The 12,854-nt window shown below is 41.4% G+C and overlaps 2 protein-coding genes across 3 annotated transcripts; both read right to left on the bottom strand.

The window, feature by feature from the left end:
• Positions 1-451: 451 nt before the first annotated feature.
• Positions 452-3,187, bottom strand: LOC138021359 (adenosine receptor A2a-like). Of its 2 annotated transcripts, none has more exons than XM_068868223.1 (2): positions 3,116-3,187; positions 452-1,824 (listed from the first exon to the last, which is right to left on the bottom strand). In XM_068868223.1, exon 2 carries the CDS (start codon positions 1,815-1,817, stop codon positions 843-845), a length of 975 nt encoding a protein of 324 aa, XP_068724324.1. In that variant the 5' UTR covers positions 1,818-1,824; positions 3,116-3,187; the 3' UTR covers positions 452-842. The 2 variants fall into 2 exon arrangements, with proteins under 2 accessions (XP_068724324.1, XP_068724323.1); XM_068868222.1 differs by having other exon boundaries at positions 3,036-3,162.
• Positions 3,188-6,835: 3,648 nt separating this feature from the next.
• Positions 6,836-7,258, bottom strand: LOC138020255 (ATP-dependent DNA helicase Q1-like). The gene has a single exon (XM_068867262.1). The coding sequence runs from the start codon at positions 7,256-7,258 to the stop codon at positions 6,836-6,838; it is 423 nt and encodes a 140-aa protein (XP_068723363.1).
• Between the last annotated feature and the right edge of the window lie 5,596 nt (positions 7,259-12,854).

Below are 12,854 nucleotides of genomic sequence, written 5' to 3'. Positions count from 1 at the left end.
TGTAAATTATCATTCCTCGAAATTTAACCTTACTTATTTTGTAAATGTGCAAAACAATTTAAATTTTGTTGTTGTTGTTGTTGTTGTTGTTGCTGTTAATTATGCGCTTCGCAAAAAGGTCATTGGATTGGCTTAAGCCTGGTTCTCACTAGCGACGCAAGTACAAGCGCAAGCAATAGAGCGCTCATTTCACCATGAAAACGGGGCAGCGTCCGCAAGTACCGGAGCAGAAATTAGGTAAAACAAAAGAAATAAAAGACAGAAAACAAAACAACTCCAAATAAAGACTAATCCCAAGGGACCAAAAACACAATGCTTTCCGGTACCTGCAGAATGACCCGAAAACGGGGTTGACGGAGGATCAAGGATCAAATATTTTCCTTTTCCTTGTGCATGTATGATTACGTAATTAAAGTACAATAGTACAACAAAGAAAAAATTATCACACAGGTTTGGCCCAGGCAATGCTACTCATGCAAACCCTTATTTTATTCCCCATAGTCTCGAGTTGACCTTTAACATTCCAAAACAGGGATATAGACCGTATTGATAAATAGCGTGCAATTTTGTCTTCGTGCTAATACGACCAACTAGCCTCGCTCTAAAGCAGCATTTCTTTTGTATTTTGTCCATTCAAATGAAGCTAGTAAGTCTTATTGGCACAAGGACAAAGGAATAATTTATTGGCCCGCCATTTATGAATACGGTCTATCCTTTGTTGCAATCTATAGAGAAATTTCACGTGACGTCCGGGCGGCCATGTTGGAGTACCCAACTAATCCTCTGAGAATTGAGCTCCATTATCATGGAAAATTTTCCTTTGCTTCGATGGAAAAACAAGGTTACTGATCACGTGAGTGAAAACTTTTTCGTGCTTTCGTGCTGTTGGGCGTGCTTCTGAACGAGGAACCGTTTTGTGACGACTGAATGCGCGAGAGAGAGGCAAGAGTGATGCTACTAGTTTGATTTTCAGGAGCAGGTAGAACAATAATTCGATTCCTTTCATGACCGAATCGGCAACTGAGAAAGAAAGAAAGGAGAGTTCTTCTGTAAATTGGAAGCCTGTAACAATAAATGAAGAAATTTACAAATGAATTGCTAAAGTGTAAAAGTTTGAAACCGAGAGTAACTGATGCAGAAACGTTCCTGCACGACAAACACTTGATCAGAACAATCACTAGTACTTGAAAAGGCATCCATGTCAGGAAAAACGTCCCTGTTATCAAAAGGACTGTTTTGGAGAATTGTGCCTCTCTCTTTTGTCGGAAGTTGTTTACGAATCGGCCTCTATTGGCTTTCCAAATAAGGCAATATGCCACGCACGATATCAGCAATGGAGTTGACAAACTTACGATGACAATGCCCAAGAACTGTTGAATCGTTAGCAAAGCGAATTCAAGCAACGCCCGAGTTGACGCCACGGACAAAGAAAGGACCCAAGGTGTAACTATAGCAACCAAGTAACTCCTTAGGCCGAGCTGCCGATGACGAAGAGGTCGAACAATAGCGTTGACTCTTTCGATTGAAATGACGGCCAGAGTAAAAATAGAAGCAAACCCAGTGGACATATCCACAAGATCAAAAGCAAATTTTGAAGTGAGTTTCTCTCCTGACATAATGGTTGTCATATAAACTGGTATCGCACATAATCCAACCAGCAAATCCGCGACCGCCAAACTGATTAGCAAGAAATGCGGGCGTTTGCGAAGACTTCTCTTCAAAAGAATCAGGATGGAGAGAGTGTTTCCGGTGATGATCACTAGGGCTACTATTCCAAAGCTTGCAGTCCAAAAGATGTTCCATTTGTTGAAGTCCATTTTGAACCTGAAGCCAAATTTGATTGTAAATTTGATTTTAATGAAAATATTAATGACATTTTTTTACTTATTCATAGTTTTCCAATGTTTCAGTTAAAGGCCACCACATAGGATTGGGCCCGTATTAAATTAAGCTGCCTGAACGAAATTCCCAAATATGCAGGAAACAATTCGTTTCATCTCCGATGTAGCACCGAAAAAGATAAATTCGCCGCTATCAAATAAAATACATTAGAAATACCAAGCAGTTCTAAACTTCGACCCTTTTTAGTACCATTGAATTTCTTTAAAATGCAAAATTGTAAGATTTTACTCGCCAGCAGAATTGATCGAAAAAGGCAAAGAAACGGTTTCTTTCAAACGCCAAGTGTTCTGGAATTAGAATTACGGTAACCATAGGTCTTCACGCCAGAACTAGAAATTCTCGAGCCTCGCAATCAAAGCGAGAGTATGCTTTTGTTGTATATATCATATATCAAAAACTCAGCTACATTTTCGCCTTTCAAGTAACAGGCTTGGATGAGCACCTGGCCTCGCGGATCGCTTTTATCATGAATAAGAGGGTAGATATAAAAAGGAGTTGTCTAGTCCAGTTTCCAATTCAATGTGGTTCAAGGTCTCATTTTCTGAAAATCAGTTTCATTCATGTGCAAAATTTAAAGTTATTCCTCAAGGTGATTTTACCACGGATATACACTATTTGTTAATGAACTATTTGCAAAGTAAAATTCTATATAAAAGGGTTTGGGTTAATGGTAGGATTCATCACGGATGTTGTCGAGGTTGCTTATGGTAACTTTGAACAGACTTTAAGGGATTACTAGATAACACTTTTTAAGGGCAAATGCAAAAAAAACCGTTCCTTTATAATTTCACGTTCAGTGTTTTTCTCTCTATGTGATTAATGTGATGCTTCCAGGTCAAACCCAAATACATGTCTTTGTCTGTTGATAAATTTACGTTCACCGTTTTTTTTTTTTTTTTTCTGCCAATGCAATTTGCAGGCCAATGCCAAAACATGTCTCTGTTGTAGAATGCCTAACAGAAATATCAATTGCGAGATTAAGATAACCTTAATGTTTTCTACAAGTATTCTCAGCTTTGAGTTCCCTGAGCCGCTCAAACACTTTTATGCATGGCCAATTGGGCATGAAGACCTTTTTAATTTGACTCTGGCTAAGGAAGTAAATCGACTCAAACATTAAAAAAATAACTTACACAGTGCCTCTCTGATCAGAATTCAAGGTAAATCTGTTGTCTATGGTGCACTTAAATTTCTTACGGGAAAATCCAGTTACCTTTTCTTATTTAGAGACTTGCTTCAACGTCGAGCAGACGGATTTCGTTGTCTGATGCACACAGGGGCCTACAGATGTTTCACAACCAATAGCGATCATTCACCAAGGTGCTGAAAATTGGCTGTTTGCTTTGCTGTACAAATACAGCAAAATATTTGCCAACCATATTGGCATAAATAGTGAGATGTTTGATAGAGACGAAAGTGGATCTTTTTTTTATCTGTTTTCAATTGGAAAAAGATTATTTGCCTGTTAGTTCGAGTTTTCCTAGTCAATCTATACTAATTCATGTTCAATCTTAGTTGATCTTTATCGTAATAAATATAGGTATATTTTTATAATTCCAAGCCTTTTAGTTAACTTGATCCCGTTTTAGCAAAGCGAATGTTGTTATAGAGGTGTCTTTTCCTCAAGTTATGCATTGTGCAATGACAAATTACAGCTGTCAGAGTTCCTTATTTATCTTGGAAAACAGCAGACATCGACTACAGAGGGCAGCAAATTGTGTTTATATTGGACACAAATATTTGTGTTGTACGCAGAAAGGTAAGACGAGCTTTGTTTCGGTTTGGTGATCCCTCCATTAAGTTAAGGAAGGAAACTTCTAAATGGTGACTTTGCGTTATTTTATGAAATTTAGCTTTAACAACAAGAGCGGCCAATTGTGCACCTATTGGTGTCCTATCACTGCTTACAGTATCCCTCACGTTTTGCTATCCACAGTAATATAATGTTGGTTAATTAAGCAAAAAATATGGTGCCACGTTTGTGGGACTTTTCGAGGCTTCTAAAATTAATTGGATTGATGAGGGTGTGAGTAGAAATTTTCTATCAGAGAGGCATACAGTACAAATTCCCTTTTACTCGCGGATATATCCTCAAGTTTTGGTGAGAATCGTTATGCAAATTTCCTTCGTAACCGGCGGTTCGATCGAATTAGCCAATCAGGATAGATAATCACAACACAGCTTAGAAAGCTGTGACTTCCTGTTGGCTACGTTGTGCGCCGCCATTGCTGTTTGTGGCTTTTATACCTAAAGGGGTACTCTGACGGAAAAAAAAAAAACGATTTTTCAAAAAGTCTCAAATCCTCGTACCCTGGGTACCAGAGGTTTTTCTCGCGTTGTTCGGCCGAAGACACGAGCGGCAAAGCCGCGAGAAAAACCTCTGGCGCAGAGCGCTTTGATTTACTGTGCTAAATGGAACTTGACCTCGTCTCTGATCTGTCAATCAAACCGGCGGCTTCATACGATGATCACATGCACAAGCACGTGAATGAAAGGGCAGATCTGGATTATGTTACAATAGAAGCTCTAAGTTCGCATCTTCCAAAATGGCGGGAGTCAAAACAACTCCCGTCAAAAAGGTTTCCTGTTCGAATTTTCTGTATCTTTATGTAGAGTATGTGGCTCGCACGTTTGCGTGAATGGAGGTTTTTATAGTTTAGTGGCTGGAAAGTTGAAAGAAGCAAATATAGTGCAGAGAATTGCAGAGCTTTTCGGGGTTGAAGACCACAGTGTATCAGTCAGACCGCATATTTTGTGAAAGAAATGTTTCAGACGAATTGAGCGATATGAAGCTACTCTCCGAGAATTAAGTTCTTTCAGAGAAACATATAAATAACAAAGAGATATCAACCCACTGAAGCAATTTTCTCTTGCAGAAAATAATACCACACAGTTGACAAAAATGTACTTTTAATGCGAATAAATCACGTTGTTATACCTCCCAACTCAAATACGTTTACTGATTGGAGGAGAACGTGTCACGTGTCATTGGTCAGAACTTCATGACCCCCTAGGGCAACAACAACTTGAACTTTCGACTCACACGTGATCAGGTCGTGCACCTTTGAAACGGCGGCAAATCTGTACGCCAGCCGACGTCAAGCAAATAATTTTTATCTGTGTATTGTTCTATTTTGAGTTGGAAGGTATAACAAAACACTTAATGACTGGCCCCTCGGGAAACAGTGAGTTTTGTTTCCCCTCGACCTCAATGTTTCCCTCGGCTTCGCCTCGGGGAACATTGAGGGTCTCGGGGAAACAAAACTCACTGTTTCCCTTGGGGCCAGTCATTAAGTGCTTATTAATCTCAGTGAAGTTATTTGTCCACACAAGTCACTGATTTGTCCACACAACGTAAACAAACGTCAAACATGATTACGCAAATCGTCGGCCGGGCCAGAATGTACAATTTCCAATAATTTCGGGTTCTACTGAACCCACAAACTTCGTTCCATTAAAACCCTTTCAGACCGCTGGGCAAATGTGAACAGAAATTAGCTCATCACCAAAAGCAATTCCTCTCCACGCATAAAATTGACAACTGTATTTCTCCCCAGAAGAACTGTAACCACGAAAAGAAATTACATGATTGCACACGCGACTCGCTTAAAAACACTCAATAAACAAACACAAAGGAACACCATATTACAAAATGCAATGGAACAAGTAGACGGATATTAAGAATTCTTCAACACCAAAATGGAAAGATTTCAGTACAACTTACATTTATTATGGATTCAGCAATTTCATACTGAAACATATATACATAATAAATGTGTCTGATTGTCCCAAAATCTTACCAATAATGTTATTAAGACACCAACATCAGCTTACGTACCCATTTTTCTCAGGAGAAACTAAATTAATTAATAGCCACTACTCGGGTGACCCGAGAACACTGACCCCCGGTCCATGGACCCCACCCCCCCCCCCCCCCCACGGGCCGGGTCCATGGACTGCCTTACGGACCGGTCCACGGACTATTTCTACGGACCCCCTCTACGGACCACCCCAAAAAACACAGAATTAAAAATAAATAACAACTGAAAATTTGTTTATACCGGTTGTATGGATAAACCACTCTTGCCGGTGAAATCTCAGCCGTTACGCTCCGCAAATCAGATTAAGGCTCAGGTGTTGCCTTTTCCTTCGCTGTTGACCGGAGTGCTTCGAAACTAAGTTCTTCCGCCATTTGTTTGTTTTGTGTGTGTGTGTGTGTGTGTGTGGAATAAAAATACATTTAAAAAAAAAAGTTCTTCCCCCATTTTGTTCAGGACAGAGAGATCATGAAGCCTGGGGCGAGTTCACAAACCCGCGGGAGAATGATCCGAACAAAATGGCGGAGGGAAGAAAGAAAATGCAAATTATCAATCTTTTTCGAAGGATTCCGGTCCACAGCGAAGGAAGGGACAATATGTTATTAATAGACTTTGTACCCGAGCCTGAGCCTTAGTCTGTTGAATTTGCGGGAGCGTTACAGTTGATATTTCGCCGACACGAGTGACGCGAGTGGTCTATCCAGACAACTGGTAAGTCAAAGCTTTAGTTTTTATTTATTTTCATTTCTATGTTGTTTCAGGGTGGTCCGTATAGGGGGGTCCGTAAGGGTAGCCCGTGGACCGGTCCGTGAGGCAGTCCGTGGACCCAGTCCGTAGAGGGGTCAGTGTTTTCGGGTCACCTGCCACTACTCAGCGCAGCGGTATTGCGGCTACATGTAGTTTACATTAAGCGGGATAAAAAAGGTTTGATTTTTGCTTTATAGATCACGAGAGACTCACTGAGAACGGTGACAACGTGAAACAATTTTCCGAGATCGCCACACAGGACTTTTGTAAACAAATAACGATACACATATAAACTTACCATTTTTAAATTCCATGAGCCTCATCTGCGACAATTCCAAACATATTGGTCTGCTATACAGGCGTCTGAATCATTTTCCTCCACTTATCGTTAAGAACAAGGGCCTCAGGGTTGACAAAAACGAAGGAGAATTACCACTGCAAGCGCCATCTTGGTCGGCGTCGTTTCCAGAAAGACATGTACATGAAATGCTTCTCTGCCGTAACTCCTTCATGTGCGATTCAATCAGCGCATTCAACGGGCAAATAACTAAAATAATGGCTTTCCTCAGGTAACTCGTATATCCCATCGTATTGAGCGCACGGCATATGCCAGGTAGTAACTGGAACAGCAGTGACTTTCCATAGCCGGTCGACAAGACCGACAATATGTCTTTCCTTTGCATATAATTCGCGATACCCTCTCTTTGTTGCGCAGTTACTTCCTCCACACCATCGAACGATCCAATGACTTCTGCTATTGCCTTGTCTATATCTTCAATTCGTACAGCCATTTGAGATTTCGAATCTTCCAAAGTCAAAAGCGAAAAACCTAAGTAGCATATGCTTGGATTGCTTGCAATCGATCTTTGTTACCTTCAAACCACCCGCGTCCCTGATCACCCGCCTATTGTCATCGTTATCCAATCAGAGCGTTTGAAACATTCGACATCTCCAAAGAGCCAACCAGCAAAGCATCTAGATTCTGGTCCAAAGGCTTTTCGCGCGGGTCACTTTGAAGACTCGAAACCGGAAACCGCGCATGAAAAGCCTCTGGTACCCAGGGTAAAATCCTCGACGAAACGCCGCCAAAATGTTGTATACGCTTTTCACATCTGATTTTTCGCTTTTCACATCTGATTTTGTCTCTTTACTATTGTTCCTTTCAATAATTGTAAAAAATCAAATTTCTCGTTATTTTTCCTAGGTGCAAATGTACGTGTTGTTCTTAGGACGCGGCAACAACTTGAAGGCCAATGAAAGACCAAGGAATGCTGCATATCAGCTTAATTGTTATCTTGCTGAACATGATCTTCATTATTTTTTTGAGTCGGCGTATAAAGCTATGCACAGCACTGAAACGGCTTTGGTACGTATCTACAACGACATCCTTCAATCTGTTGATACTGGCAACTGTGTCATTCTGATTTTCCTTGATATGTCAGCTGCGTTTGATACAGTTGTTCGTGATGTCTTACTTGATAGACTTGCTAGTCGTTTTGGTGTCAGGGATGTTGTTCTAAGCGGGTTGTATTTGCCGTTTAAGGGTAACCAACAGCTTGTACAATCAAGACAGTTATTGGAGCAAGGTCTCACTGACATTTCATCGTGGATGCTTGCTAATGGTTTGAGGCTACATCATGAAAAGACAGAGCTGATTTGTATCCACTCTAGGTACTTTCTTAGTCGCCCTCCATTAGATGAGATCGTAGTTTGTGGTGAAACTATTGTCCCTTGTATTTCTGCTGTCAATTCGGGAGTAGTTTTCGCTAAATGCATGACTGGGGAACTTCAAGTCAGCAAGATTTGCAATTCGTCTTACTTTCACTTAAGAAATCTGTCTTCTATTAGGAAATATCTTACTACTAATGCTGCTCACACTATTATTCACGCTTTCATTTCTTCCAGACTCGATTACTGTAATGCTCTTCTTTATGGGCTCCCTAAATATCTTGTTGACAGGCTACAGCAGGGTCAGAATTCTGCTGCTCGTGTTTTTACTTTTACAGGGACGTTTGATCACATCACCCCTGTGTTGATTGATCTTCATTGGCTTCCGGTATACTATAGGGTTATCTTCAAGTTGCTTCTACTCACTTATAAGGCCTTAAATGGTCTGGCTCCTTGCTATCTGTCTGATCTTCTTTCCTATCGTTCCTCTTGCTACTCTCTTCGCTCTGTTACAAATAAACTTCTTGTTGCACGTAGAGCTAAGCTCACCACGTATGGTTTTCGGTCCTTTTCATTCGCTGCTCCGAGACTTTGGAATAGGTTACCTTTGAATATTCGTTCTTGCTCTTCAGTTGCTAGTTTTAAAAGCAGACTCAAAGCGTTTCTTTTTACATTATTTCTTGATAATAGGAAAAGTTAGTTAATTAGTTGCTTTTTTCTTTTTAATCATTGTCATTTTTTATCGACTGATTTGATATTTCTTTCATCATTTGATTTTATCATTATCATTTCAATAATTGTTGTTTGAAATAATAATAATATTTTAAAGATCGTTTATAGAATTAATAATATTTATTGTATAATAACATTCCGTAGAATTTGTAAATTGTAAATTACTGTAAATTGTAAATTGTAAAGTTCCAGGGGACAGCGATACATAGATATGAGCGCTATATAAATAAAGTTGTTATTATTATTATTATTATTATTATTATTATTATTATTATTATTATTATTATTATTATCTCATGGCGTTTACGCTCTGGCAGATGTTATACCGCCTTAAAACCAAAGGAGCAAGCCTTAGCCAATGGCCTAAGGTCCTTTGGGTCATTCCCTCTTGTTTAGTTTTCCAGAACCTTTCTTAGGATCTTTGCTGTTCCTAACAAGGCTGTTTTCTGCAAGAGTCCTTTCTTGATAGCAATCCCTAGCTACGTAAGCCATCCATCTAACCATTTGCTTACTCCTCCAAGTGCACCAACAACTATCGGTACGACTTCTACATGTCTGATCCCCCATATATTCTGCCCCTCCTTATTATTATTATTATTATTATTATTATTATTATTATTATTATTATTATTATTATTATTATTATTATTATTATTATGCTATTACTAGTGAAATTGATCGGTGCGTGGAGAAGCTGAAAGAATTTGCAGATGACGGAGAACTACAGTACCACTGATCTGCCTGGGTTTCAATCTTGTTGTATAGACAGTTTTAAAAATAGCCGCTATAGGATTAAGAAACCGAAAGAAAAAACGATATACATCAATGTATAAGCACAGGCAGACAACCCTAACTAAACGTCCCCCTGTGGCCGGTCTCACTGCAACACCTGCCTCCACACCAAATCCTCCACATTTATCGATAGTCCGGGTGCATGGACGTATCACTTTTACATCGAAATACACCTGTGTCAGCGAGAACGTGGTTTATACCATCAAAAGCCACGCATGCCACAAGATCTATATCGAAGAAACTGGTAGACGCTTGGGTGACAGATATAGGGAACATCCTGACGATCCACAAGGCTACCAGACTCCGATCTTCCTGTTGGACGCCATTTTGCTTCCCTGGGGCACACTAATCAGGACATGCTGGTCTCTGTAATCCGTTCGGGTTTAAGGGATGCCACAGACAGAGTAGGTTTGAGACCAGGAAAGATCTTAAGACACCGCACCTAAACCCTGGTGGTCTCAATGTCGACTCTGGTTTCATATAAAGTCAGCGCGCGTTGTAAACGTTGTGTCTTTTGTTTTTATTTGAACGTTACGTTGCACGCGCATTTTTCAGTTGCATTCAAACCACTGATGAAGAGGGAGTATCCTCGAAACGTAAACTTCTTGGACGCGAATTTGAACTCTCATTTTATATTCAGACAACACTAAGGATGCGAGAGCGCCTGATGTCACGTCCGTTTTGAGCCAGTTGTAACGGCCGATTCAACTGATCGAGGAAAATGTACCATAAGAACTTCAACTCGCGATGTTTCTTTATTAAAAATTCACTTTATGGACAGCCAGATAAATAAAGTTCACTCACCCACTTTTTGCTTCGTCTTCTATCAAACAAGATTTATCGACTTCGGAGTTATCGTTTGACTTCGAAAGACAATCCAAGTCACTTACCTGTTATTATGAAGATTTAGACTCGTGGCTACTGAGGAAAAAGCAACCGCATATCGACGGGAAAGAGCTCAAGAGGAAGAACAAGAGGAATGCATCGAGATCGTTCGAATTAACTGAGATGAGATGGTATGTTGGAGTCGTGAGTCGTGTCTGTTTACTCATTGTTCACTTCATTTTCTAAAAATTCAAATTTCTCGTAAATTTTTCTAGGTGCAAAGGTACGTGTTGTTCTTTGGACGCGGTAAAAAAGGCAGAGGAATGCTTCTGCTGTAGCGAAATTGATCGGTGTCAAGGGAAGCTGGAAGCAGTTGCCGCATGATGGACAGCTACCACCGATCTGCCTGGGTTTCAATCTTGTTGTCTAGACGAGTGGGTTTGAGGAATAGCCGCCATAGGATAAAGAAACCGCGGAAATACTCTAAATGAATGTGCCGGACACAGCGGGCTCAAGTCACAATCAGCAAACATATCATGGGGCATGCGGTTTGAAGAAAATGTCCCTGCATTAGTAAGCATCACCGATAGGAAATTCGAGTATCTGGAGTTGCGCAGAACGTATGCGCAATAACAATAGTAGGTACCGTCATTAAGGTGCGGGAAATAGCCTTCCCTTGATTCGCTGCACCGCTCAACTCAAGTCCAATAGTCCTGAGTTTATCAGCTCTCCAGGTGATCTTGGTGACGTAAGGGAAGAAAAATTTTAACGCCGTATCCCACAACCGTGCGCGGCCCCAGGTGTTGTTTCCAAACTCCCTGTAGTATTTCCATCGCCAAAACTCAACAGATCATACCGGGCTCCTGGGCCGCGCGCGGTTGTGGGATACCGCGTTAAAACTTTTCTCCCCAGTCCTCCGAATTACGTCACCAGATAACCTGGTTGTATACAGGTATCTAGTAGCCTAACTTACATTACAGGATATTCTCCCTCCCAGTTCAGAGAGTAGAGCTCAGAAAAAACGACTACCAACAAATCCCTTTCGGAGTCACCTCTCTTTACCCTACATCAAACGAGGCGCTACAATAAACACGCTATGGTTTATTTAGGAGAAAAATACATCACTCTGTAAGAAAGGCGACTCCACCTAGAAAATACCAGGCCCAAGCTGTCAAGTCGTTTCCGTATAATACCCTAAAATCTTTACACCTTGCGATTGGGACAATCTGGCGCAAAATGACCCGGGCGACCCAACGTATAACAATTTCCGGAAAGAACTAGCCATGCGACGTCCATGGGTAGGGTAAGATGAGAGACACGCCCTACCGCTCTGCCAAGGCTGGAGGGCTTGGATGCCCCGGGAGGACAGTGGGGGCTTCAACCCTTTCTTGAGTGCTTTGGTGATCACCTCGACAACGTCTGCCTCCCCCTTTCTGCCACCAACCTAACCAGGATCTCTTGTCTGCCAACCAGAGAACGGCATTGACGAAATACAACATTAAGCTTCTCGGATCTGGGCACCTTTTTCTCTGACGTCACTGACGCAGCGTGTTCCCAGGCTGGCAATACTGCATACGAGTCGAATATCCCAGCTGGTCCTGACACACTCCGCGTCAAGGCGATCACTGCCGGATTCACTGTGTTCTTATCGGCCAAACTCTTTAGCTCCTCAATTTGGCCCTGCAAGGCCTTCACCAACACGGGATTCAAAGAAAACGCGGAAGGGTCCGAAAGAATAACCGAAAAAAACAACACACACACACATGTTTTGAGATACCCTCATGGATAGGTTGGCGCAGGACTACTCTTATCGGTAGATTCGACCCCCCCGAAAAACCACTCAACTGGTCCAGGAATAACGTCCTCGCTAGATTTAACCCCTTGAAAATCACTTAACTGCTCCAGGACTTTGTTCTTCGGTAGATTTAACGCTCTGAAAAAACCACTCAGCTGGTACAGGACTACATTCACTACGCCACACCGGATTAGGGAGTGGTAGGGCGCGTACGTAGGATCAGTGGACATTACTACTTCTTCTTCCGTTGCCGACTTTGGCCAACTAACACATGCGGTCTTATGTAATAGCTAATGACGCCATGCGAGGGTGATGAATATTCAATGAACTATGAATAACTGCAAAATGGCCCGGCTATTTACGGATATGGCAACGCGGTTTCACTTGCGCTCATGCCTGACAAGTTTGAACGCCGTGGGTTCTCCAGAACAAGTGAGATCTCAAAGAAACTGCCAGTGTACAGAAACACATCCCGCACACACAAGGCTTTCACATGACACTTGGGTCGATAGTGAATCAAAGTAGCTTTCCGGTTCAGTTCGAGTTATTCCCCCAGGGAAATGGCACGCCACACC

Source organism: Montipora capricornis, chromosome 10 (assembly GCF_036669925.1).
Source record: "Montipora capricornis isolate CH-2021 chromosome 10, ASM3666992v2, whole genome shotgun sequence".
Lineage (NCBI taxonomy): Eukaryota > Metazoa > Cnidaria > Anthozoa > Scleractinia > Acroporidae > Montipora > Montipora capricornis.
This window is presented reverse-complemented; position numbering and strand designations above follow the sequence as displayed.

Coding starts and splice junctions, on each gene's coding strand:
- LOC138021359 (XM_068868223.1), bottom strand. CDS start 1,817: ATGGACTTCAACAAATGGAACATCTTTTGGACTGCAAGCTTTGGAATA.
- LOC138020255 (XM_068867262.1), bottom strand. CDS start 7,258: ATGGCTGTACGAATTGAAGATATAGACAAGGCAATAGCAGAAGTCATT.